This window comes from Gallinula chloropus (genome assembly GCF_964237585.1).
Source record: "Gallinula chloropus genome assembly, chromosome: 15".
Classification (NCBI taxonomy): Eukaryota; Metazoa; Chordata; class Aves; order Gruiformes; family Rallidae; genus Gallinula; species Gallinula chloropus.
Genome location: NC_140100.1, coordinates 5947317 through 5974777, shown reverse-complemented (window position 1 = coordinate 5974777; position 27461 = coordinate 5947317). Strand labels below are relative to the sequence as shown.

The following is a 27461-nucleotide window of genomic DNA, read 5'->3' as shown; positions in this document are numbered from 1 at the left end:
CTCTCCTGGGAGGAGACACAACCCGGAGCTAGGGAGGGCCCTGGAGCTGCACAAGCATCCCCAAAATATGCTGCCCAAGCACCCAGCACAGGTTCCCCTTGGGTGACCTTGCAGTGCTGGGGATCTGTCCCTGGACCAGAGACTGAGGGGGCTCCGGCCACCCCCCCAAACCAGCTGCTGCAGGGGAGCCGGTGACGGGGGCACACCCACATTTCATGTGATGGCGACGTGCTTGGCTGTACACTGTCACTCCTCGAAGGGGCAGCATTTGAGGCACTTCTCCGTTCTCTGCTCTATTTTCAGAGCCGAGGGGGGCTAAACTGACGCCCCAAAGGCCCATCGCCCTTCCCCGGGAGCTGCTGCTCTCAGGTCTCCGTTCCTGCTCCGCCTGCCAGCGGAACTCGCGTGTTTCTTGGCGAGCAGGAAGACACGGCAGCGCTCACGCCGCCAGACGGCTCCTGCCCCTCACCAGGAGCGGGCTCCGCGCCCGCCCACCGCCGCTTCCGCGGCCCGAACCAGGGCGCAGCGGCAGAGGCCGCATCCCCGGCCGCACCCCACCCACCCCGTCACGGCGGGGGCCGCGGGGCAGGCCGGGACTCGCCGCGGCGCTCCTCCCACGGCCGGGCCGTTCCTCTTGGGGCGCGCCGGCGGAAGAGGCCGGGAGCGGGGATCGAGTTGGGGGTCGTTCTGCCCGCCGCAGCCGGTGGCTGGTGTCGGGCGGCCGCACCCCGGGCTCCCGGCCCAGTCTCCATCCAGCCCCGCCACCCCCGCGCCCGCCGAGGGGACTACGCGTCCCAGGGGCCTCCGCGGCCAGGCGGCGGCGCGGGGCGCGGCGGGACTTGTAGTCCGCGCATGGGCTCGGCCCGGCCGGCGGAGCGGTCCCAGCGGCCCCGCGCACTGCGCTTCCCGGCGGGCGGCGCGGCGGGCCCGGGGTGCCTTGGCGGAGACATTTGCGAGCCGAGTGTCTCCAAGATGGCGGCGTGGGGAAGGAGGCGCGCTGGCCCCGGCGGCACCAACAGCGGTGGCGGCCGGGAGAGGTGAGCTGCGGCTGGGGAGGAGGGTGCGGGGCTGCCGGGGCGCCTCGGGCGGGCAGGGAGCTGGAGGAGGCCGCTTTGCGCCCGCACGGGGCTCGCCGCGACCCCGGGGCAAGGGCGGGGACCCCGCTGAGGGGAGCGTGGCCGGGCAGGGCGGGGTGTGTGGGGGGGGAGAACGCGGCTCCGCTGAGGTGCGGCCGGGGCAGCGGGACTCGCCGGGGCCGGCGCTCCCCCGCCTTGGGCGGGCGCGGGGCTGTGGAGGGGGCTGGGGAAGGTCAGCGCGGCCCGCGGGGTGGTGGCGGCGGCGGCTGCCGCCTTTCCCGCCGCGGGGATGCGGCGCTCGGGGCCGGGGGGGAGGAGGGCCAGCCCTGGGGAACCTCCTTCCACGGCTATTTTTAAAAGGCGGTGGAGGGCAGCGACGAGTCCTCCAGGGTGACCTCCTGCTGCGGGCGGCCGCTGCGGTCCCGGCCGCTCCAGGGGGTCGGCGAGGAGCCGCCGCGCTCCCCCGATCCGCGGGGGCCGGGCGCGGGTGGCCGCTGCCCTGCGGGTGCCGGCGGGGAGCTGGGTGGGTGACGCTGCCCTGGGCTCTGTGCGCTCCGAGGAGCGGCTGGGACCGCCCGTGGGGAAGTTCGGGAGTCAGAACTTGAAAACGGGGGTGGGGTTGGGGGTAAGAGACGGAGGAAAATCTCGTTGAGCCGCTTGAAAATACTGTGCGGGCAGTTCTCTCCCTGCTCGAAATGCCCAGGTAAACCCCGTGTTTCCTTACGTGGGCATTTCCCCTGTTGTGCCCCAGGGCTGACTGATGTAACCGGCAGCTGCAGAAAGCTGGTGCGTTTCTGTTGGGAGTTTTCTTTTGTCCTCCTGCCTTACCTACCGACCCTCAACCCTCTTTTAACTTTTGCTGTGGCTTTGGCTTCATTTTGTTCCCTTGCTGTAACTCAGCAATTGGTGTTTAGTCGGTTTTGTTGATTTTCGGTTGGTTTTGGTTTATTTTATTTGGGGTTTTGGGGGTGTTTTTATGATGGTGTTGAATCTTTATGCAGCTGAGGGGAGCCACAAGTAGCTCTTAAAATTCTGGCCCTGGTGTGAAATGCAGGAACGCCGCCTGCGTTCAGGGAATTTAGAAGTAATTGAACTGGAAGAGCCAATGGAATTACTGCATCAGTGTAGTTTATATAAACAACTAAGAATACCACAAGAGCTCAGCGGTGTAGTGGTCAAGCTGTCTGCACCCAGTGCTGGCACCTGCCGCAGCGCCAGGCAGGCAGCTTTTGTGTGGCACACCCGTCCTCCCAGCAGAAGGGAAGAAAAAAACAAATAGGTGGAAAAGAGTACTTAGTATCAGTGAGAATTATTGTGCCAGGATGAAAATTGATGCAGGCTTACAAGCCAGTTGTTACCTTGCAGTGTAATCTGTGAGCTGTAGGGCAATCGCAGTTTGAAGTGGGTTTCTTTGAGCTGTGATTGCTCTTGATCTTAGGAGCAGAAATACTTACTCATAAGCATGAGTTACTCTGTGAACCTGCAGCAGGTCTTCTTTTTCCCTTGGCAATGGGAGCTGTGCAGCTGAAGAAAGCAAGAAGCACCGAAGTGATGTAGCAGAACAACAGCTACACCCCTTGACCAGCCTTTCACAATCCCTCTCAACACACAGTGGTTCCTTTAGGTGTCATCATCTCCTGTGGCCGTGATGGAAGGGCCATACTTCTCATAGGTGTGTGGTGATGTCAGCTGGGTACAGCTTCTTCCTTGCCATTGTGGAGCCGGAGATACGCATGACTGGGCCTCTGCTGCTGAGCTGTGCCTCATCCTAAATCGCACCCACTGATCTAGTTTGGCTGCTGGCACATGAGTTGTGTCCAGGGCAGGGCTGAGGGACCTGATGTCATCACCCCATGACGTGTTTCTTACACCGTGAATACTCACAGTTTTCTCTACGCTGGGCAGGACACGTCCAAAGACACGTTCCTTTGAACTGAACACACTAATCCAGTTTTCCTCATAAATGAGCTGCTTCAAGGAGTTTTTATACTTGTCAGCCAGCTGGTCTAAAAGGCATCTGTGTGTTGGGAGGTGGTGCAAGGAGACTCAGTGCTGAATAAAATCCTGTCTGCTCTGGGACTAGACCGGCTTTCATTAAAAAATACAGCCTCCACAGAGTTGCTGGACTTTCTCCCTTCATAACCAACTTTACTGGTAGAAGGAAGTCTGTAATTAGTAAAAAAAGCCTTTTCCTCAATGAGACTGAATGTAAGGACATAAATAGTGGAGGATGTTGGCTGTGAGCTCCAGCTGCTGCTCTGGTGGTGAAATAATACAGTTAAACAAAATAACCCCAAACATTGCAGAGAACCAACTAAATATTTGTTTTCCTTCGTTCTGGATAGACTCTTTAATGGAGACTTGTCTATGGGGAATTGTTAATCTGTGGACTAACCCAAGTTTTTTTCTGTACAGAACAGGCACTGGATTGTGCTTAGTGTGTTTTGTAGAGGGTTCAGCACAGCGACCGCCAGGACACGAGACAGAATGGTGTTTTGTTCCCCTGGGAGATGTTCTAACAAACTCCAGAAAGAACAGCTTTAATGTCATCCCTGCTCCTTGCATTGGCTTCCCTGCACCCTTAAAGAGGTCTCTTCTTTCACTCCCTGCACCGCTCGGATCGCTGGTAGTCCGTTTGCTCACAGCTGTGATTGACCTATTTCCATTAGCCTGGCTAATTGTTAGTTAACTTAAAACTGACCTCTCCTTTTCATCTGGTGGCTGGAGCTTTCCCTTACAGCCTGGTGATGTTGTCTTCAGCATTGTCTGCCCTTACCAATAGTGCCTGAATCTCTCACCTACGTTCTCCTGTTGGCTTTTTGTAGTGAAGGTGCATCTTGTGACCACAAGTCCAGCTTTATTGCTGAGCTTTTGCTGTCCTTCCTCTGCTTTGATGCCTGTGCTGACAGCATGTTGAGAGTGGCCTTCTTAAAGCCACAGGCCTCACAGCTGTGGCCTGAGACCAGGGCATTGTGCAGATGTTCAGCAGAAGAACAGTTCTTCAGAGGCTTAAGCTCAGATGTGTTGGCACCTTCTGTACTCCATATCCTTGAGCTCTCCTGGGTAGAAGAATACACTGCTGACTATGACTTTGAGGTGGAGTATTTCCACTGACAGCGAAAGCCAGACCACAGCTTGTACCTTAATCTTGAAATTAAACTGAATTTCAAGAAGGATTTGTGTGGGGGAAGAGAAGTTTAAGGTTTTTATCTGTCATGCATTGACTGAGCTTGCCTGAGATGCTAATGATGACCCCAGGCAGTGCTTTGGCCATCAGTAATGTCCTTTTTCTCCAGCTCCCTTGCACAGCCAGCATCAGTTCCCTCAGTGGTGCTGCTGAACTGGATGGTGTGTGTGCTGCTGTGTGACAGGTGTTATCACACTGCCACAAGCCTCTCCTTTCTTTTTTACTGCTGATCAGACTGCTCTTGACTTACAGTTAATCTGAGGTGTGTTTGGTGCTCTGAGCAATGCTGCTGTCCAGGAACATGCTTCCTTTAAAAAAAAAAAAAACATTCTTAACCTGTGTGTTATGGGAAGGGTTTTAAAAGAACTTGTTTTTAACCTGAGAACTGTACCTGCACTTTGTGCAGAGTGAGAGTGGTTCTAACTGTGATTCTGGGCATTTTGCAGACATGAGAGAGCTGGATGACTTGAAACCTGTGCCAAAAGTCTGGCAGATGGAGGAACACCTTTAGGCTGAGGGCAGCACACTGGTGAGGTGTGGCCATTCTCCCCTGCAAGTGGACAGTGGTAGGAGGATGTGGGGTTTCTTCCAGCATCTACCCCATTTTCAGGACTCTTGACATTTGTTCTTTTTGCCAGTTGGCAGCTGGCACAACTTGGGGTCTTTTCTCATTGAGGGTCACTGTGTCTCCTCCTTAGCAGGGTCTTTATTTCTTCATCCATCAAGATTCTCCAGTGAGAACTGACATTTCACAGACAGGCTGCTGGTTTCAGGAGGCAGCTGGGAGACTGCTTCCCAGTTGGAGGCCAAGAGACTGAGCTGCTTTGAGGGCTGCAACTGGGAAACAGCTGGAGTTGCTATTGTTCTGCCAGCTGCAGCACCCCTCTCCTGGTGCTCTCTGATATTCCCATGTTAGGAAGATAATCCAGAGGTAATTTGAAACTTGCCCTATAGCTGAGGCAGACACTTCTGCCCCTCCTGCTGGTTGTAGCTCTGTTAACAACTGATTCCTTGTTTATAACTTGGGCAATACCAACGTTTTACACCAGTGATTTAAAGTTATTTTCATTTTTCTATGCTGAATAACTGAGTTCTGTGACATTCCTGTATCTATCCATGGGGCTTGCAGCAGGAATGGGACACGTAAAACTTCCCAAGAATAGGATGTGTGGAGCTGTGGTAGAACAAACTAGGTGCACATAAGGCCCAGAACTGTTCTTATAGAACAGGGGGACAAGTTCTTGGTGTAGCCCTCTCTTCTGGGGTGGGGAGAATCATGTTAACAACTGCTTCTGGCTTTGGTCTGTGTAGTAAACAGCATGCTGGGCTCCTGGGCATGTGGCAGCATTTTATAACCTCTGGAACTGCATCCTCTCTGATGCTGGTTATTTACTGGTCTTGTAAGTAAAATGGAGTTGATACAGAATCACCACCCTTCCCAACTGGTGGGTGCCAGCTTGGAGTCGATTGCATAGCTCTGCATTTCTGTTTGTCATCTCTGGGGGGGTGGGGAACAAGCTCCAAAAGGCAAACTCCATAACCTCCAGTGTTTGAGCAAATCCAGTTGCTTTGACTGGGTTTGTTTGTGTGCAGCCGCTGTGTTGAACTGAAAGGCTGTGTCAGGAGAGATTTCCCTCTCTGGACTGAGATCCTCAATCCCACTCTGCGTTCCAGCAAGTTCTAACCCCTCCTCAAGCACACGTATCTCATCTCTGTGTCTCTCTCTGTATCCTCTGGAAACAAACCAGTCCTCAGCCTCCCAGTTCTTGTGCGGAAATAACTGGTGATAAAGCCCCAGCTCCTCTGTGACAGAAATGGGGACTTTGTGTGTGCCTTGCTGACTCCTGATGTGTCCCATTGTTCAAGCAGCTACTTTTTTTTTTACTTTGTCCTTTGTTTTTGGGTTCACCATTTTGCCATTTGCAGCTTCTGTGCTGTGCTGGAGACTTATTCCCATGTTACAGGACTGACTTGGAGAAGCAGCGTAGTTGGGGGGCCAGACCCCACCAGCGATGGAGCTGCTGTGTGGTTTATGTCTCAGTGCTGCTTTTCAACAGAACATACTCTAAGTTCTGCTTGTTTTGGCTCAGGAGGGTTGTGCTTTTCTTCACTTTATTGTTTTAAAGCCCCAGAGCCTGGCAAACCAAAAGATCCCAGAAGAGATGGGCAGTACTGCCTCTCACCAGAGTCTGGTGGATTCCTGCTCTCATTGATGGGTGACTGTTGCTAGTGGTACAGCTCTACTCATGTAGGTCGTGGTGGAAGGAGAGAAGGGGCATTCAGAGGGAAGAACAGGCAAGATCTGGGCAAGAAGAAATGAGGCTGATGGTTTAATGCTACCTGTCCTGACACTGAGCCTGGAGAGTCCTGTGTAATGTAGTTACTTCACTTAATTCCTAGAGTTAGGAGCCCGGTTTCTTGGGGCTCTTCCACAGGTAGAGAGGAAATAAGCTTGCTTCACTTGTGTTTTCCCAGTGATGGCAGGGAGATCCTAGGGTGACTAGGCTATTGTGCTGTTCCCAAGCCTCTGCAGAGTTCTTAGTTGCATTTGAATTCTGTTTCTCTGTTTTCCAGACCCACACTTCATGTTCCTGGGTGTTAGAAAATGCTCCTTGGTTGGAAACACTAATTTTATCTGGAGGGCTATGTTAGTTTTGGGTCAGCTTCCAGCTTGAAAACATCTTTTGGCAATAGTTTTCCCCTGAAGTCGTTATGCCTGAAGTGGTTTAACACAGTCTGGTTTTGGTGTTTTAGAGAGTTACCTTAATTCTCAGCATGTCTCCTATAGTGAAACTGGAATTTCTGATTTGGAAGAAGCTGTTTGTGGAACAGTTGTCATCAAGGAAAAAATCCTTGGCAGGAACTGTTACCAGCTGTGTCCTTTACCCATCAGTGCAGCACCTGCTTCACTTAGTCTTTGATAAGGACTCTAGTGGTAGCTGATAAGCTTAGATATTAAAGATGGAGTACTCTTGAATTTTTAGACAAGTGCTGTCCTTCAGAATTCTTCATTATGTACTTGCCAGTTCACTACAGAATGTCAGAGCCCACCACATCCTGTGCTGAAGGAGTTAATTATATTTCTCCAGATAGCGAAGCAGCTCCTGGCATGCACAGCATCCAGGTGGATTTTTGTTTTTCTTTCTACCCCTGACCAGGCCAGGGGGAAAACACACTGCAGAGGACTCAATAACTCACTTGTAAGTCGAGTTTTTTCTTGTAGTTTATATAAATTCCAGCCAGACTTCTAATGAAACTGCTTATTACTCAGCTTTGAGAGAGGCTGCTGCATCTTGGGTCCTGCTGTTTGCTGTTAGCTGCTGCTCACAAAAAGCAGCTACTTGGGGCAGCAGCTTGTAATTTAACAATATCCTTGATTACAGATGGCTGCTGCACGACTCCCTTTGCAGCATGAATGGAGCTGCACATTAAGGGCACCGTCTGGTAACGCAGCAGCTTGGGAGTGTGTGTGTTTTTCTGCCCCTTATTTTCCAGTCCGTGCACACAAGTACCACTGTAGGAAAGCACTGGCTTCATTCTCCATTTCAGCAGTGCCTCTCCTCCCAGCATTGGGAGGGTTGGGTCTAAATGCTGTTGGGATGAGGTTGTTTTGTCTGCTGTGATCAGGTCAAATATCTGTGTGATTTGTTCTCCTTCCGCCCAAGGAATCTGCTAGATATTTTTATCCTTGAGAGGCCACGTGCTCAGTTTTGTTCTGGTTAAGTGCAAGTATGTCAGAAATAGCTATTTCTGCTGCTTGGGAGGAGGATTTTGCCTTCTAATGGATCAGTTTTATGCTCTCTTGGTACGGATACACAGTCGTAGTCCATCTCTTAACAGTCTGTTATGTTAATGTAGCTGCGCCTAAAGGTGATGTGTGTGAAGAGGGTGGAGGCAAGATGGGAAGTGATGTGGTTTTTAGGTAGCTAAAAGCTGCTGCTCAAGTGGGGCTGTGCAAACCTTTGCCATACCCCTGTAAGTGGGGAGCCTGCTCCAAGAGGCTTTACCAGCAAAGAACGTGTGCTTCCCCTGCTGTGCTGCGCCCCATTTCAAGAGAGGGAGTGACTCAGTCTGTAAGAGCTCTTCACCTTCCCTTCCAGCAGTGTTCTCTGGCCATCCCTGCTGGATTTACTCTGGATTTACTAGTTTGTATTTACTCTGGAGGACTAAATAGCAAGCTGTGTCAGTGGCAGAGGTAGTTACTGTGGGGAGAAAGCAAACGTTTTCATCTGAAGGTGCTTCCTTTCCTGAAACCCTTCCAGTGCCCTCTTGACAGAGGAGTTGCTGGTCTGTCTGTTCTATGGGAACTCCTTACATCTCCGTGGTTTGTTGGTTGATGCAGTGTGGTCCTGGGGTCTATACTGGTATTTCCAGTATTTCTGGGGAAGCTGCTTGGGAATCAGCCTGAGGAACCATTTCAGGGCTGTTAACAAGATGCTAATTTCTTTAAATGTTCTGGTTACTCCAAGTTAGGGAAAGGTAAGGACAAATAGGCTGCCTCATTTTGGCATCACTTCACGTACCACAGGCATAATTAGCTGATGGGAAATGAATCTTGAGTCAAAGGAGCTGCTTGTTGTTGAACAGAGGCAGTGACAGACCGAGGGGCTGCTCTCACTTTGGGGGCTGCTCCCTCCCGTTCTCACAGCCAGGTAGGTGACAAGCTTGTCCTGAAGCGCTGTAGTTTTAATTCTGCTTTTCCTCTTAACAGGGTCACCTTGTCCTCCACGGACTGTTACATCGTGCATGAGATCTACAACGGAGAGAACGCTCAGGACCAGTTTGAGTATGAGCTGGAGCAGGCCCTGGAAGCTCAGTACAAGTACATAGTGATAGAGCCCACTCGCATTGGGGATGAGACGGCCCGCTGGATCACTGTCGGGAACTGCCTGCACAAGACGGCCGTGCTAGCGGGCACCACCTGTCTCTTCACCCCTCTGGCACTTCCAGTAGATTATTCTCACTACATCTCCCTGCCTGCTGGTGTGCTGAGCGTGGCTTGCTGCACCCTTTATGGTATCTCTTGGCAATTTGATCCCTGTTGCAAGTACCAAGTAGAGTACGATGCCTATAAACTTTCCCGCCTGCCCCTGCATACGCTCACCTCCTCCACTCCCGTGGTGCTGGTGAGGAAGGACGACCTGCACAGAAAGAGACTGCACAACACGATAGCACTCGCTGCCCTGGTGTACTGTGTAAAGAAGATCTATGAACTCTATGCTGTATGACTTCAGCAGGGAAGAGAGCAACCCACAAAGACAAGTGTATTAAGACTCCCACAGTAACATTTTGTTTTTCCTCTTTGAGAAGCAGTGGAGACTGGGAAGGATTTGGTTTAATAGAGCTGTTATTTTTAAAATAACACATCATTGGTGCACCAAGGTTTTTCAGTTCTTCGTTACACTTAAGATGTGGATGTGTGGTGGCTTGAGAGCTGTTATGTTAGGCCATGGGAGTCCAGTCCAGCAGCGGGATGTCGGTGAAGGAAAGCTTTAGGCTGTAGGAAGAGGGGGTGCAGGAGCTTCTTTCGGGGTTTTTTTTCCCTTTTTTTTTTTTTTTTGGAAACATTTAAATATATTGTTTAATTGTATTACACAGAACCAGCCAGAAGTTATCATTGACCATTAAAGGATGAGAATTTCAAATGCTTTTGCTCTCTTGTTGCTGTTATCATAGTGCCCTTTTACCGTGTGCTTCCAGCTGGTGGGAACTTTGCTCCGAGGGCTCCGGCGGTGGTAATTACTCACGCACGCTCACACACAGACCTGATACTCCTCTTGTCCTCTGCACATGGCAGCAGCGTCCATGTTACCTCACAGACGTTACTTCCACAGGAATAGCTGTAGAGTGTTGGTTTCCCTCTTGCTTGTTTAGTGTTGCTTCCTGGGAGAGGGCTCACTGGTTACCCAGTGTTTATATCTTTGTGGTAATTGCCTCAACCCTGATGGTTGGGACTAACGGTGCCCAAACACTCTGCTGCCTCCAAGTAGTACTTCTCTGAACAATGGAGCTAACACTATGTGTTCAGGTACAAACACGTTCTGCTACAGGTTCTTCCTTGTGTAGACCCATCCCCAGTGAAACACATCGTGCCAAGAGCAGCTGTGGAGGGGGAGTCCAGCTGTCCTACCCTTGTGCTTTGTTAGCGCCGCAGACACGGGTGGCTGTGACCTCGCTGTGCAGCTCCCCTGCTCCTGCCCAGAACACACACTGCTGGAGCTGCCTGCTACTGCCACAAGGCATCCACGTGATGGTGTCCTGTAAATGTGTTCCCTGGGGTTCTGGAATTCCATCCTGTGCAATAATTCCTCTTTTAGTTCAAAACTGTCAAGCTCTTGTTGGTAGAACGGGAAGCGTTTACTGTGCTGCGAGATGTGCCACAGGACAGTGGCACAGAGACAAGCTTGCTGCCTTTAATCTCCTCCTACCAGACAGAAAATAGGTGTGGCTTGGCACAGCTTCCACTGTTGCCACTGGAATACAAGAGCAAAGCCCTGTAATAAAACTGCCTGCAAATGCATACAGGTGCCCTGCTTGCTTCAGTGGTGGCTGCAGTCTGACCTCCACAGCCCAAGCGCTGACCTTGGCAGGGAGTCTCACGAGGTCAGAAACCGAATTCAGTAGTTCTATCTTTATCTTTATAAATTGCAACAGCACCAAGAGCTCCTCCTCCCTTCCAGACTGCAGTGGGCTTTTCCTGGCCGCGGTTCCAGCTCGTGCTTTTCTGCTGACACAGCTTTTGTGTTCACAGGGCACACATCCCAGTCGTGTGTGTGCTGGGCAGACGGGCTTTGCAGGGAGTTGGGAGCATGTATGTTTGCCACCCATGCAGGCGGCTGTACCTGGGCAAGCAGATGGGCTGGAGGAAGCCCCAGTGGCATCAAGACATGTCTAGGTGACAACAGCTCTTTGCTGAGTCGTCTACCTCCAAGGTGAAAAGAAGAAGAAGCTGGGATCCAGAGTGTTTCTATTTATAGCAACAATGTACAGTTGCCTTGGCAGAGAGGAGGGGAGAAATGCAGCTACTTCATCATGCTGCAGTTGGGCCAGGACTGCTGGGCAGGCTGCCTTCCCAGTCCTGATGCTGTCCTTAAAGTCCCGTTTACTGGATGGATTTTAGCCTAGTGGCAGATCTGCTGTAGCTGTCACGTACTTCATTGCTGCAGAAAGCCCTGCGACACCCTGGCACCAGCCACACACAAGACACAGCTGCTCCTTTTTTAAACAATGTGGAATCATTTGCAAGGCTGTTCCTTTTCTTCACCTCGGAGGTCCCAGGCGCTTTGTGTTAGGCTTTCCCTTGCCTGGTAGGATCACTGTGGTGGAAGGACTGACCTGCCATAGGCTCCCTGAATGCACAGCTTGCATGGGAGGCTTGAGTTTAAAATGAGAGTCTCCTATGTTGTCTCACTGTGAGAAAAGGTGAAAAGTCAGTGGTGATGATAGGTAGGTCTGTGTTAAAACACACCCTTTGCTCTGCTCTGATGAGGAGAGGACATAGGTGGTGGGGGGAGCTGGTTTTCCAATTAATATTGGTGATGATTAGCTAAAATGCTTAGTGATATCCAAGCTATTAAGTCAGTGCTCTAATGGCCCTGGGGAGAAGGAGGGATCTTGAGGGCTGCGTGTTTTGCTGCATCCCACGTGCTGGGTGGTGTCTGTGGGGCCTTGGGGTCAGCCTCTGCCTCCCCCGTGCCAGGGACCAGCTCCCTTCCGACAGCCCCGTTCCGGAGGAGCTCTGAAAGGGAGTGTGCTACATTCCTCCTGTCACAGAGGGAATTTGCTCTCAGAGGGGAGTGTGCAGGCTCTCAGTAACCTCTTGCCTTGGAGCTGTACTTCAAATAGTAACTCACTACAGTAACTCCCACACATCATTTTTTTCCTCAGGCCTGATGCGCTGCACCCCTCTGGATGGTAACACAGAAACCAAGGTGCCCTCTCAGTCCTTCCCTGTGACCTGAAACACCAGAGGAGGGGGCAGCTGGAGGAGCCTGGCTGATTATTTTGCCAAGAAATGAAGGGCCTGAACATGGCAAAACACAAAAGGAAAAGCACAACTAACACTTGCAGGGACTCCTCTTGGGGAGCTGGAGCAAAGGTAATGCCTTGGTTTCCTGTCTCAACAGGAGAAAGGGTACAAACACCTGCAAGCTTCGACTTGGGAGTTTCAACCTGAGGTTTTATGTAACCTACCTGCAACCTTGGCCACAGTAGAAATGGCAGAGGATGTCTGAGCTGAGCAGCAGCCTTAACATCATTAAACACATCTGGGTCACTGTCTGGGATGGCTTCTCAGAGATCATTTATAAAGCTGTAGTGATCAAGAAAAGGCTTTTTGAAGAAGGTGCTGCTGAGCCTGCACACTTGTAACAGGAGGGTTGGTGTGGTGAGTGCTCTGTGGGGACTTACACCATCTACTGTAAACTAGCAGAAGACTACACCTGTTTTTCCTTCCTCTAGCATGACCTGTGAGCTGAAGGGGAACAAAGTATTCCTTTTATAGCAGTTTAGTTCTCATCAGAGGTGCATGTGCAGGCAGGACATACAAGGCAGTATGAATGGGAAGTGCTGGGAAGTGTGTGGAGGTGGCAGCAGGGCTCTGGAACTCAGCTCCTGCTGGCAGGGTTTGTTTCAGGTCTAAGTTACCAAAGATCATTTGTGTCCTTACTGAATCACCTCTGTGCAGCCACTCCTTTTGCCTGGTAGTGTGAGTACTCCTCATGTGAGAAGGGGTGATGAATGGCATACGGCATGCCGGCAGACTCCTGGGAGTATCTGACCAAACGAGTATCGTTCCCCCTCTGGATGGGATCCTAATTATCATCTGTGATTGCTTTAAAACAGATGAGAACTGAGGGGCTGTCTCCTTTACTGCCCACCCAATGCACACAGAATCTCTGCTTGCCAGGAGACAGTGCCTGGTGCCTGGAGAGTTGCACCCACTCTGTGCTGCAGGACGTACACGCAGCAGCACATCTGTCTGCGCTGCCTTCCCTGCTCAGTGCTTCCCCTGCATTAACTGGTGCTGGGGTTGATACCATCCCATCAGGCAGCATGGAGTTAAATGTCCCTGTCCATCAGCAAGGGATGAGTCAGGCAGCAAAGGAATTGCCAGATAAAACCTGTATTTTACATCAGTTATTTCTTTAAAAGTGGCACTGGACTTTATTTCCTATTAACGTATCAGATGATTTGGCATGTTAACAAGCAGAGGCTCAGGGAGGTTTTCCATTTCAAGCAACATGTTCTAGATCAGACTGGAAGGGGTGTGAAGGAGACACTGATCATGGAGGACTGTATTTCAGAGAGGCTGTGGGATGGGGACAGTGAAGATCGGCTCATGTGAAGGCAAACCAGGGGTTTTGTTTGTAGCAGGCTGGTAAAGCTGAGCCTGCCTGGAGTGAGGTCCTGGCTTCCAGCACATGGGCCTCCCCTACTGCAAAGTGTGTTCCCTTGAGTTACCCTCCCCTGCAGCCTCAGCTCTCCCCCAGTCTGAGCACCCTTCCTCAGGTGAGGTTTAGGCGTTGTCTTCCAAATGTGGGCCTGCCCCAGGGTGGGTGAAGCTGTTACCCATTCTCCATGGTACGTTGTAGCTTTTTGAGAAAGTTTTTTTCTCAGGAGCACCTCTGTTGATGTCCCAGCAGAACTGCAGTGGGGTGGCCTCTCCCTGCAGTTACTTCCCGAAGGAGCTGAGCTCTAAGAGTCCTTTGCTTTCCTCTCCTTTCTTGCTCTAGTTGCCATTAAGGTGAAGAAGAGCCTGGGGAAGAGGTTTCGCAGGTAGATGGCCAGGGAGGGCATCAGGCCGGCTACAAGCACCTCCTTCTTCTTCTGTCCCACTGCACTGAGAACCACCTGAGCGACCTCTGCGGCTGTCTGTCCCTCAGCGGTGTTCTTGTCCATCACTGCCAAAGGAAAACCAAGTAAGCACCAACAGGTAAGCCCAACTTAAGTACCTTTCCTAGCAACACTGTTCTAACTGCATGTGGCTGCTGGTGTGGTTTTGGTTTTTACACCAGGGAGCACAGGCAGTTTGGGCTAGGAGTAGCTGCTGTCTAGGAAGGCTGATTTTTGTGTGTTACTGTTCCCACCCTGCATCCAAAGTTGTCTTCTATACTCCAGGGCTAACCTGTGTCCCCACCAGAGCCTGCATGATACAAGCACACTTTGGAGTAACTCAGTGAGGTGGAGATGTTTTAGATGCCACGGCACAAAATCCTCTCTCACCTCCATAGCGAGATCCATCTGCTGTTACAGCATTGAGGGAGAGGTTTGTCTGAATGTATCCAGGGCTTATCACCGTCACGTCGATGTCATACTGCTCCACCTCTGCTCGTAGGCAATCAAAGAAGGCCTGGGTAGCGTGCTTAGAGGCAGCATCTGGAAAACAGGAAAAGGACTGGGCACTAAGGAGAAGGAGCAAGGTTCATCCCCTGAATGGGTGTTTCACTGCAGTGCAGTCACTTCTCAGCAACAGCCCAGCAGCTGTTCTCCAACTTCTAGGGTTGGTTGTTTTTTTTTTACTGAATGGCAGCAACAGGTAGTAGGAGTGAGAGGCAATTTAGGAAGGCAAAATGTAAATACTCCAGTTGGAAACTGGCTGGGATCCTGAGCTTAATATCCCTGCCGTGCCAAAGGACTGTGGAGTGAACCCAAGCTGCCTCCCACTTGTGATAAAGGAGACACAGAGCCTGGCTTGGGGAGCGCTTGATAAGGGGGGCTGGGGCTGGGGGATGCAGTGCCAGTGCAGGGCAGAGCTGAGCATGCTGCTGGCCTACATGCACTGAGCCTTACAGACCTGCAGAGCAGGTTCAGAGCACACAAGTCAAAACCTGATCACACAAGCAGAGAGGAGTAGAGAAGTGTGGCCTAGGGCAGGATTTCCCCTCTTAAATGGCTGAGCAACTTCTTTCACTTGCTCCCTTTTTCACTTGGTCAGTACCACTGTGACTGCTGTCACGTCAGCACAGCTGCAGGGCTGACAGCAGCAGCACAGAGCTGAGCACAGGCTCTGTACCCCATCTGCTCCGTGCTGCCGGGCCCATGTGGCTCTGGTCACTGTGCAAGTGGTCTGGGAGCTCTTCAGAACTCAGTTCTGGGTGCAGTTGTACCCACATCATCTGCCAGATCAGCTGGCCCAGCTGTTCCAGACTCTCCCTCACTCAGCATCCTGCCCCACCACTTACACCATCCCCACTGTGCTTTTGGATGTTTATTTTCAGTGGGTTAGACATGCTCATGTGCCAAACACTGTCCTTTTAGCTCCTCCATCTTTTAGAGGGCTTTTCCCAGTAATCTCACCAGTATCACTTCTCATAACTGATAGAGCACGAAGAGTTTGCTGGATCAAGGTCACTGCTTAGGCTTTTGTTTTGGCATTGTTTGTACTATGGCACTTCAAAACTTACTAAAAAAAAAAAGTCCTACTTTTCTAAGGGAGATTAACCAGGCAAAGAGCAAGGATGAAATGCAATAACATCAAAGAATTAATCAGAAAGTTTATAGGGACTCACAAGTGTTAGGAAAGGACCATCAAGCTGTTTTCAAGACACTGAAAACATATTCTCTTCCCCATCCCTTAACAACTTCGAGACTGGGCTATGATTTTGTATTTGAGAGTGCCTCCAACAGCTGTCAGTGACTTGTGACCACACTAGAATGATGCACAGCTCTGCCTCCCCTGCACGCAGCCAGCTCTACAGAGAGCTAGATGTGGAAGCAGTAGCCAAGTATTCATTCAGTCTGGTGCCCCAAATATGTCTCCCCCAGCTCTGTGGAGGTACTTACATGCTGATCTGAAAGGAATGCTTATTTTGCCTTGAACGCTGCTGATGGCCACAATGTGGCCTTGTCTCCTCTTGATCATGGAGGGGAGAAGTGCTACCAAAAGACAGAAAAGACCCATTGAGAACAACAGTGCTGCCATCACTGCTGGCAAGAATCGATGCTTTCAGAGCTTTCAAAGACGCCTAAGTGAATGACAAGATCCTTGTTCAGTGTGGGGCTTGGGCAAGGCACAGAGGATAGGACAGGGTGCCTCTGACTGAAGCTGCAGTCGGGACACTCCTCGTGCCTGCCAGGCTGCACCCAGGCTGCTGTAGTTGCTCTGATCTCCCACAGGAAAAGTCACCAGGATTTGCTCTTTCCCCCCACCAGTACATCTTTCCCATTCCTGCAGCCAGCACCCTCCAGGCTGAACTTTCTGTAACCAAAGAGGCTTCCTAGGAAAGCTACAGCTTCCCCAGAACCCTACTGTGTTCTCCAGGGTTTTATCAGACAGACTAACCATATTGCTCGTCCCAAGTTCCTGCCAGACCACAGTCACGAGGTGTTTTACCAAGGTGGTGTCTCTAACCAGGTATTTCCCAAACCATCAAGCCCAAGCATCAGCTTCAGGCCTGCCCATAAAACCCAACTTTCCTCCCCTCTTACCCTGCACCATACCAAACACAACTACAAAGAGAAGTTAAGCTGTGCTTGGTTGCACTGGCCTGCAGAAGGTGCTGGCCATTGTCCCCCTGGGTACCTTTGGTGAGGGCTATAGGACCAAAATAGTTTGTTTCCATCACTTTCTTGTCCACATCCAGTCCTGTGTCCACAATTGTGCCTCGGAAGCTAATGCCTGCATTGTTGATCAGTATGTCCACGTGGCCCAAGTACTTCAGGATGTCTTCAGCAGCATTTAGGACAGTTTTAGTGTCCGAGAGGTCAAATACTACAGTGTGAGGTTTGTGTGTCTGCAAATAAACACAAGTTGGCAAGAGACCAGTTCAGGGTGTGCTGAATGTCATGTCTGTTCACGCTCATGATGGGATTTCCCAGCTCTGGCAGTACAGAAGCAGGGCCACCCAAACTTGGTGCCATTAGACACAGCAGTTCCATTTGGTAGGAACACAGGACAGAAGCAGGTTGTGCTCTCTGTTCCTGTAGCCTGTTCCTTATAGGAGAGCCTAGGAAAGGGGCAAGTAAGATCTTCCTCAAGTAGTAAAGTCTGCTGCTGTCTTATTAAAGATAATGCATCTTAAATAATAAAAAGCCTTAACACGTGTCGTCTTCCTGAGCCAGACACACCTTTCTTAGCCACTGTCAGCAGAACTAGATGTGCAAAATAAAAACCAACAGAAGGAAAACCACTTTTCCAGATTCAATAAATGAAATACATGTGCAGAGGGATCTGGGCACTCTGCACTCTCATACACTTTCACTTCCATTACAAGGCAAGGAGTCTCTCAGCTGGCTTATTTTTGTATCTTTTTTACAAGAAGCAACATGTCAGCTCAGTGAGCTCCTACAGCAGTACCTAACCCTAAGCAGAGAGCTGCACTTTCCTATTACCCACCAGAACAGCCCACGAGCAGCTCTGTAGCTTCTGTAAGGTGAACAGAAACCCCAGCCATGCCAGACAACGAGCCTCCCCTTCTGCACTTACGTTCTTCCGGTGATTGGTCATGGCAGAAAGCTGCTGCACCAGGTCTCTCAGTTTCTCACCGTCTCTCCCACAGAGCACCAGCTTGGAGCCAGCTGCATGGAAGGCTTTTGCACATTCTTTGGAGGATGCAAGGAAGAGAGAATAGAAGAGAAGAGAAGACATTTGAATGGCAAACAGCAGACCCACATCGTACCTGGTAACAGCCTAAGTCCTCTTTTAGCTGGCAAGGGTTTAAGGTAGTGTTGTTACTCTGGAGTGAGAGGCTGATTTCCAGTGAAGCTGCTGTGAGATGCCGTTTTCCTGTGACTCTGACAGATGTGTGACAGTGGTGAAGCAGCCAGTGTGTTCAGTTACTGTGCTGGTTATGCAGCTATTGTGCTGTTTACCTATCCTCCCCCATTAGCTGGCTTAATTTGTCTGTGCCTCTTAATTTTTTACTCTATGCCCTTCTTAAGAGCGAATACAGTTACCTCGTCTGTGTCATCTAATGCAGTGGGGCCTGATCTTAGGAGTGTCAGTTTTAGTGACCACTTCCCAAGGCTTTGGAAGCCTTGGAGCTGAAGGCTTCATCAAGGTGATCCTCTTCATCAAGGAAAGGCTGAAGAAGGGATGCCAAGGGAGACCATGCTCTTGTCCTCCTTCGGGAACTACCAGCTGCTAAGGCAATCACATGTTCTTCTGCCATACCCCTGTGTGATCCAGTGAGACAAACTGCTTATTTGTGCAAGAGATGACAGTGGGTGGGAACAAAAGGTGTTTAGGAACACAGAGTAATTAGAGGTGGTCTAGTATATTAATCACCATGAGTGAGAGGAACAGTAGAAGTCTTGCCAGTGAGTCAGTATGGGAGGAGACCTCACTGAATGATGGTGGAAATCCATACACCCAACAACACACAGCGCTGCCCCTGCCCAGCCTATCGCAGCAGGTAGGTCTCTCCTGAGATTACAGGATGTTAGGGGTTGGAAGGGACCTTGAAAGATCATCCAGTCCAACCCCCCTGCCAGAGCAGGATCACCTAGATTAGGTCACACAGGAATGCATCCAGGAGGGTTTGAATGTCTCCAGAGAAGGAGACTCCCCAGCCTCTCTGGGCAGCCTGTCCCAGTGCTCCGTCACCCTCACAGGGGTAAAAGCTTTTCCTTATGTTCACATGGAACCTCCTCTTTTCCAGCTTGCACCCACTGCCCCTTGTCCTGTCATTGGACATCCCTGAGAAGAGCCTGGCTTTGTCCTCCTGACACTCACCCTTTACATATCTATAAACTCTAACTAGTCTTGATGGTGAAAGACAAATTCTTTTACCACCCCCAGCACTTGAGTTCTGACAGGCAGAGAGGACCAGTTCACCCCCTTTGGCCGCTGGATTACTGACCAGCCCTACCCATAAGGACAAACTCACATGCAACAACAACATCAACGTAAGTTTCCTTTGTGCTGTGAATGTGCTCATCCTAATGAAAGGCCTTGATAAGTGAGCACCTTGTTTTCTCTTCAAGAAGCCTTTAAAGCAATTCTAGAAAGCAGAATTAGAGAAAATACGTGCTCACACAAAGAATAAATTTTATTTGGGGAAAAAAAAATACTGTGTTTTTATTTAGAAAAAAAAACCCCAAACCTCACTGGTGTTAATGTTGTCAAGAGCTTGGATGGATTTGTACCAAAAGAGAAAAGGTACCTTAACTTGAGAGCAGGGAGGAGGAGCAGAAAGTATGGCAGGGTATCTGGAAATGCAACAACCATGAATGCACAACACCAGTTCTGGCAAGTTTTGGAGAAATAATTTGACTTCCTGGCTTTTTCAGGAATTAAACACCCCTGACAGCACAGTAACTCATTCCTTCCTTTGATGAGCTCCAGTTTTTACAGCACAATTAAAATTTCTCTTGATAAATCTTGAGACTTTCTTGCATCTAAACTTGCAGAGGCTCCAGTTACACCTGATACGGCTGTGCAAGTTGTGTAGTCCTGAAAATTCAGTACAATGGGAACTTTCTGCTTTATTTCCCTCAGTTCCCCTTCCACAACCCTCTGTCTGTCCTGCCTTTGGTGCCCTGCTTTGGGGACCCACCTTTTCCAAGGCCAGAGGTAGCCCCTGTGATGACGACCACGGCCTCCTGGAGGTAAGCTCGCATCCGCATCCACTGCAGGAGCCGGAACACAGCGAAGATCCCCACGCTGCCAAAAAGCAGTGGGATGATGACACTGCTTGTGAGATCCATGAGTCTCCTTTTCTGTACAGTCTTCCTAGAGCCACAAGATGAAAGGAAACAGGTCATTTCACCATCAGGAAAAATAAGCACAGGATAGAAAACTAGGGAAATACTTTGACTTAACCCTGCCTTAGACCACCAATAAACCAAATTCCATTCAGAGGCACCTTCAACAGATTCCCTTATGCCTTCAGTTAGACTTTCAGAGGCTCAGATCAGTACTCAATGTTGAGCATTTAACTGCTAATCTGAACATCCCAGGTGTTGGATCTTGTCAGCTGTCATGTAACAAATGGCTTCAGGCATGCTGTTCCCACATTTTGCTCTAGATTCATTCTCTTGTTCAAAGTGTATTTAGAGTCAAAGCTCCTCAGGGCTGGGATATGTCTCTGCATTCTTCTGATTGTAATAAAACCTCTTAGATTTCTCTAGAACAGCCAGTACCACAGTATCTACAAGCCAGAGACCAGTGACTGTATATTATCCCAGATGGATGTAAGCCAGTCTACCTTCTGAAGACTCAGAGTAAGTTTTCTCTCTAAGCATGTTATTTGCTTAGTGCACTGAAATCTGTGCTTCCTTCTCTGGTGTCTGTCACCACCTGTTAGTAGAGACAAGTTAACTGATTTAAATGAACCACATGTCCAATCTAGTAGGCTAAAGCCTATGTTCATGCTCTTTTATGCCAACATTAATTATGCAGTTTAACAGCATGAACCTGTGTTCTAATATACTGAAATTAAACCTGTGAATGAAACCCAAGCTAAAGGTATCTGTGAGACACAGCTCATCCTGGAATTGGATTCTGATACCAATGCATAGCCCTAATCTCCTCACTAAGCCATTGCCTTCAAGGGAGTAGTTTATGTTACAGCTTACTCCATGGCCAAAGAGCGAGTGATACTTCTGCAAGAAAGGTCACTGATTTTCCCACTGTGTATGTCCCCAGGGTTTTATGCTTGATGTCCCAGTAAAGTCAGTTACAACCCCCTCCTGCAATCTGTACAACTCACAGGTCCCACGTGAAGTCAAATCCAAATATTGGTGTATCCTCCCTGTCGTGTGGATTGAACTTTTCCAGCCTGAACTGCAAGGTAGGGCTTTCCCAGGAAGATACAGGAAAGGTCTGGGCACACAACTCCTACACTACTTCAAACAAAAGGGCAGCATGAGAAATAGAAAACAAGAGGTAACTAATAACACTAAACCAGAAGCCAGTGTAATGGAGTAGGATTGAGCTTGTATGGAGCTGAGGGGATGACAGAGCCCTGTGTGCTGTGGAACAAAGCTAATGTGGAAAATGTCAGGCTCTTCCAGATTCCCTTGGACAGAATTCCTTAAGTAGCTGGTCAGTGAACAAGCTAGCTTGCTGAACTAGTAATGAACTGCATGAAGTAAGTATTTCTGGAGTGATAGCTAGAACTCAATAAAGGAGCACATAGAGATAGCAGAGCTGGATCTAAATAAGCTTGGCAAGGTCTAAAAATAAACCCATCAAGTTAGTACACAACTCTTTGCAGGTACTACAGAGCTTCCCATTCCTGAGCTAACTCATGTATCTGCAAAGTGCTTCACTGTGTAACAGGCTGTGCATAATGCAGCCTGACATCCAGGCTGCAAGCCCCCCAGGCACAGGGAGTGTGCCCAAAGTGGGAAATCAGCAACCCAAAAGGAGGAGGAAACTCCTTCCCTTGCAAAGCAGTGCAGGAGCACAACACCCAGCTGCTCAGACCAGCCTCTTGTTTTTCCACCTCTTTGTGCTGAGAGTGCATAGAGAGGGTGTGTTTTGTGCTGTTTTGCAGCTGAAACTGGTAGAGTTGATGTAACACAATACTGCATATTGTCCCTAAAATAATTCCTGGGAAAGAGCTGGTTATACACAAGGCCACTGGCCTTCTTTAGGCTATATATGAACAATTCCTTACTGCTAGGCTATACAAGAAGGTTCTCCTTACCACTTCATGTTCAGCTAGTCATTTAAAGCAGCTGCCCTCTTTATGTTGCCTTTTTCCCTCAACAGTCTCTTGAGAGTCAGAAGATGAAATGTGGGCAGGGACAACAGGTGCTGAGCTGACACTGAGCAGCATGGCTTACAGGACATTTGGGAACCAAAAATCTTTGGCTCCCATTTAGGACCTTTTGTTATTTCCAAAGTGGGAGCTGACAGGTGGAGTGGCACTTCCTTTAGGAGCCCATATTGAAGCTGAGGCATTTTAAAAATCTGTCCCTGACCAGCTCTGATTCTGATTTCAGTAAAACACAGATGGCTGTAAAGCAGATGAAAAGGTGAAAGGGAAGATGGGGCTTTTCTGACACCTTTTCTAACTAAACCACAGTGAGAGACAGGAAGGGCTCTATGTTTGATTACAGCACAGCTCTTTCACATTCTTTGACAAAAATAAAGGTTGCATTTGGAAGAACTGAACTCTCTGCCACAGGGGCTGGTGGAAAAGAGCTCCCAAACCTACCAACTAAAACCCAAGTGTGTTTTGGCCAGGTAGCATCCATTGCTCATCAATATAAACCACCTTAATTTACTCCTTAATCATACAGATATGATTACTTAATCATACTACTTATCTATTTCCTAAACAAAGAAGCTCTGCCTTTAACCCTTTTCCATTTGAAAACTATTTCCTAGCTTTTCATTGTTCTTTCTCTCCCTGTCTCCCCCACCCCACATTACATACAGGAACTGGGCAGGTTTCCCAGTCTCTGCCTGCAGGCTGCAGCCAGCCCAGCACCCAGCCAGCAGCAACAACCACCACCCACTTTTCCAGCTTCCAGGCTAGAGTGTCAATCAACAGGTAACTCCCTCTGATATATGGGAAAGGCAAATATGGGATGGGGAAGAGAAAGACTGGATGAAGGAGGGGAGCAGGAGAGAGAAGGACTAGCCAGCTGATTTGAGATGTAGGCACTCTTCTATTGGGGCAGACAGTTGCAGTACCCTCTTCCAAGGAAGGATCTTAAATGGGCCCTTAGGAAGAGCCCCTGACAAAGAAAATCTCCATTCAGTCAGGCTTGAGAGACAGGACAGTTTAGGTGAACCAAATTATTTTGGAAAGAAGACAGAATTCCTGTAGCACTTCAGACCTGCAGTAAGATGGTTAAGATGGTTTTGTTTGACTTCCCAGACTAGCTCACATCACAAACCCACGAGCCCTTATTTTAGCTTGTCATGCTGAACATGCTTTCAAAAATACTGTATAAGTATCAGTGGAACAAGAGAACATGGAAATCAGCTCACACTGCAGTATGTTCAACAATACCCATCTCTCAGACCCCAGGGCCAGGCTACTGACACAACTTCTGTTCAGTTTTTGGGACTATTTGGTTTAAAGGCTAAAGGAAAGAATAGCTGCAACCTGAAGGAGAAGTTCTATTCTGCTCAGTATTAGCAGAATAGAACTTCTATGGCAAAAGCCAGGGGAACAAATTGCTGCAGTCTGAAGGAGAATAAGATGGATCACAGATAAAAAGGACTTGATTCACATCAACAAAAACACTAAGTTGGAAGACAAAGGCTGGGAAAGAATGTGAGAAGCATAAACCCCAACTTAGATAGGTAACTCTCTTAAGTAGCTTAAGACATCTCAGGACATGTAATGCCATGTCATGTTAAAAGCAGAGGGCAGGGTGGGGAACCCATGGGTTTCACACCTAATTTGAGATGAACTGGATATCCTCAGATCTCTTGCTAAAAGATCTGACATCCCATTATCACCTTTGGCCAAAAACCTGTCTATTAATGCTGAAAAATCTGTTAATTCTTGACAGATAATATTGTTTCTGACACCAGGTAATCAGCAGGAGAGGAGCCACTGCTCAGTATTGGATCAAATAAAGTCCTGTAATCCTCAATTCTCCATCCCAAGAGGCAGGGCTGGGATATGCAGGTTATTAGACAGCAGAAGTGAGAGCAGCAGTAACGTTAAGCAAATACAGGTGAGTGGAAGCTTCTTGAAAGGCTTACCAGAAAATAAACCACACAAATCTATTTAAAAATAAAACCCTTTTCCCCTTAAAACTACACATTATCCCATGAAAGCCAGGGCAATGATTTCCAAAGGGACAAGGATCTTAATTAATCAGGTCAAGAGTGCACTAAAGGCAGCAAAGATGACACCACTACAAAAAGAAAGTAAAAATGTGATCCTTTCCCTAGACACCACCTATTCTTTAGCTTCAGCCACCTAGAATCACATTGTCCTTTACAGGACAAATGGCAGCAACTGGGAGGCTGTTCTCAGAAACCAAAAGGTGTCATTTAAAAGGTGGGGGGATCAAAGGAAGGCAAAAGTTTTTCTTTTCCCTAAAGAAGCCCCTGGCCAGAAGCTCAGCAGTTCTGTGGTTAGCTACCCACTTTAGCCTAAAGAAAGCCCAATATCCTACCTTTGAAAAGAACTCACTTGCCAGTGACTCTGTGGGACGGTGTCTCCCTCTGACACCTCAGGACAGCCCTGACTTAAATTTGGAAGTGGCAGCAGTCCAAGCAAATGCACCCTGTCCAATGCTGGCACAGCCCAGAGCTGCCTCTAAAAACAAACCCCAGCAGTACGGGCTGTGACCTTTGAAATGGGGAGGGGTGGGGGGTAATTTAACCCCCAGATTAAAGAGGTAGAGGTGAGTTCAAAATGATACAAAATTTAGAATGACCCCCTGCTGGTTTCTAGTACTAAACAAGTAATTTCTAGCATTGACTCCAGAGCATCTGTACAGACCAACTTGTACTGACTCGCTCTAGATGGGGAATAAAGAGCAACTTGTGCGCAGTGGGAGTCAGTTTTGGGGCATATGCTGATGTTAATGGTGCACACTCCAGGATGGGCATCATGCTAATTTAAAAGGACTGTAATTTCTTCTAAAAAGCTGGAGAATTTTGAGCTCTGCAGCAAAACCTGGTGGGCTTTCCCTCCAACAGACCAAATCCATTAAATCCCTTCTAAGCCAAGTCTGACAGGGAGAAAGGTGAGCTTAATTTTGTGTTTTATATCAGCTAAAAGTTCTACTGGAACTGGAACTGGGTCAGTAGACCCAGACCAACCCTGAAATCAAACTTACAGTCATCTAAGCCGGGAAAAATCATATATATATATATATATCACAGATTTAACAGACAATTTTATATATATATATATATATTTATATAAATTTTTATATATATATATATATATAAGTTTGTTAAATCAGTGATCTAATAGAAGCCAGTTGGGAATTTGCTGACAATTTCTCTGATGCACAATGCTTAAGTTAAACTTGAAAAAATGCATTCCAACCCCCCTGTTTTTTTCTCCAAACCAACAATTACCTTCATTCAAACAAATTAATTACTGAAATTCTGGTGTGCACTTTCATGCTTACACAATCAGCTTTCATTCCAAACTTCATAGGGGAGAAAATAACATTAAAATACCACCAAAGCCATCAGAAAACAGCACAAGTCCTAAGAAGGAATGAGCCCCTTGCTACAACACAACCATTTCAAGTGGAGTGCAGAGAAGGGCTTCAGGAGAAGGAATACAATAACCCAGCTGGAATTCTCTAAAGAAATGTTGGCAGCTGGGATTATGAAGTGTACCACCAGAGAGCTACACACCGCTTGTAGGTCTCGTTGTAAGTAGCTGGCAACAGGGTCAGTGTTTGAGGTTTGCTGAGGGGTGGGTAAGTATCAGTTGTAATATTCTGCATTAATGTTTCCTAGCAGGATCTGAAGCTGTCACCTCCCAGGTGTTACTTGAAGTGACGTCTAGAAAAACCATCTGTTGGGGTCCAGCAACTGCATCCTGCTTATGTGTTCACACAGCTGGTGGGCAAAACCACCACCTCACCCCATGGTACACGCAGCAGGGGAAATACCTTCCGAGCACCCAAGCCCCAGGCTGGGTGTGAGCAAACATCTCAGAACCCCCCCTGCCGCTCGCACTCTGTTACCAGCTTCACCTCCAGCCCTCGGCATCCTCTGGCGGTGCTTGGGACACGAAGGTAAATCAAGGTCAGCAAATGAGAACATTGTTTTGCGCCAGAGACAGTGTTTTGCGGAGATGTATCGGGCCGAGAGTGGGGTTCGGCTCGGGGGGGTGCAGCGCGGCGGTCGGCCTGAGGCCCCTCCCGGCCCCGAGTGATCCGTGTCGGCGGCAGCGGCCATGAACTCTGTACGCGGAGCCCAGGGTTTCCGCACCCGCGGATCGAGGCCGCGTCCACCCGCCCTCTCCCGCGCCTGCCAGAGTTCCACCCCTCAGGGGACCGGGACAGGGGCCCGCGCGTTCCCCGGGGAGACCAGCGGCGGGCGGGGCGGGGCTGGGCAGGCTCCGTGGCCACCGGCCGCCCCGCTCGCTGCTGAGAGGGGCCTCGAGGAGACCGGCGCTAGCGAGGGGCTGCGCCCGCCGGCGAGGGAGCGAGGGGAAGGGGAAGGGGAAGAGGGCGGCCGGCGGGGCCGCCGGGCCCTACCTGGCTACCGCCGTCACCATGGCCACCGCCGGAAGTGTGGGCGGCGTGCGCATGCGCCGGAGCCGCCGCCTGCGGAGAGGCGGGTGTTCCGCCAGGCTGCCCAATGACAGGCAGCTCCACCACGACGCGCACCGGAAGTCACCCGGGGGGGTGTTGTGCCCCGGTCGGTCCGTCCGCAAGTGCCGTCCGGCGGGGAGCGGCGGGGCAGACGCGGGGTTCCCCAGGAGGGCTGCGGCCTCCGGCCCGCCCAGCGCCAAGGCCGCTGCCTGTGGGCCTGCTCATGCCCTGGCTGCCTCCGGGGCGCCCCCGGCCCCGCTGCAGGCGGCCTCTGCTGCTCCGGGACAGGCCGCGGTTTGGCCTCACCAGACACCGCAGCTGGGGCTCGTTTCTCACCCCGCGGAACTTCGGCTGTCCCAAGGCCCTGGCACAGGGGCTGGGGCTGCCCCTGGATCCCTGGCAGGGCTCAAGGCAAAGCCGGATGGGGCTTTGGCCACCCTGAGCTGCTGAGGGTGTCCCTGCCCCTGGCAGGGGGTGGAGCTAAACGGGTCCTGAGGTCCCTTCCAACCCAGCCCGGTCTCTGAGTGAGCTGGGTGGGCTGGAGATTGTTTTATGGGAGGCTTTTGTCATCACCAATTTGACCCCCAGACAGGATCTCTGAGGAGCCTGGATGAATTCCCATTTGCAGTGGGGCACAGTGGTGATGACACTGGCCTAAGTTCTCTGACATGTCTGCAGGAAAGGCAGAGGTGGAGAGCGAGACTGTGCGACACGGGCCTGGGAGGAAGAGCGGGTGGTGAATCCCTGTAAAAGGAGAGAAAGAGGCATTTCCACACAGACTCTTTCAAAGCCACTATTGAGGGAAATCTGATTTCTCAGTTCTCAATCGAGCCCTTTGCAGTGATGCTCACAGACTGCAGCAGTGATAAGGAAACGTTGCTGTTTGTGATGAAATGGGGCTGAATATGCTGCAGGTCTGTAGCTTTAAATCTCCCTCAGGAAATGGCACTAATAACTGGCAATAAAGCCTTACTAGGCAGTAGCACAAACCTGACTGGTCCTTTGGAAACCCAAGGCTTCATCAATCCCAACTGCCCAAAGTTCAGATGGAC

The 27461-nt window shown here is 49.9% G+C and overlaps 2 protein-coding genes across 3 annotated transcripts; one reads left to right on the top strand and one right to left on the bottom strand.

The window, feature by feature from the left end:
• Positions 1-972: 972 nt before the first annotated feature.
• On the top strand, positions 973-9910 carry TMEM11 (transmembrane protein 11; the record flags this gene model as incomplete). The annotated part of the gene is made up of 2 exons (XM_084271217.1): positions 973-1037; positions 8975-9910. The coding sequence occupies 2 exons, from the start codon at positions 973-975 to the stop codon at positions 9489-9491; spliced, it is 582 nt and encodes a 193-aa protein (XP_084127343.1). The 3' UTR covers positions 9492-9910.
• A 3477-nt stretch (positions 9911-13387) lies between these two features.
• DHRS7B (dehydrogenase/reductase 7B) lies at positions 13388-24339 on the bottom strand. 2 transcript variants are annotated; one of them, XM_084271086.1, is made up of 7 exons: positions 24315-24339; positions 19761-19936; positions 17690-17805; positions 16787-16997; positions 16048-16140; positions 14488-14640; positions 13388-14165 (listed from the first exon to the last, which is right to left on the bottom strand). In XM_084271086.1, the coding sequence occupies exons 2-7, from the start codon at positions 19909-19911 to the stop codon at positions 13960-13962; spliced, it is 930 nt and encodes a 309-aa protein (XP_084127212.1). In that variant the 5' UTR covers positions 19912-19936; positions 24315-24339; the 3' UTR covers positions 13388-13959. The 2 variants fall into 2 exon arrangements, with proteins under 2 accessions (XP_084127212.1, XP_084127211.1); XM_084271085.1 differs by having other exon boundaries at positions 24298-24333.
• Positions 24340-27461: the final 3122 nt, after the last annotated feature.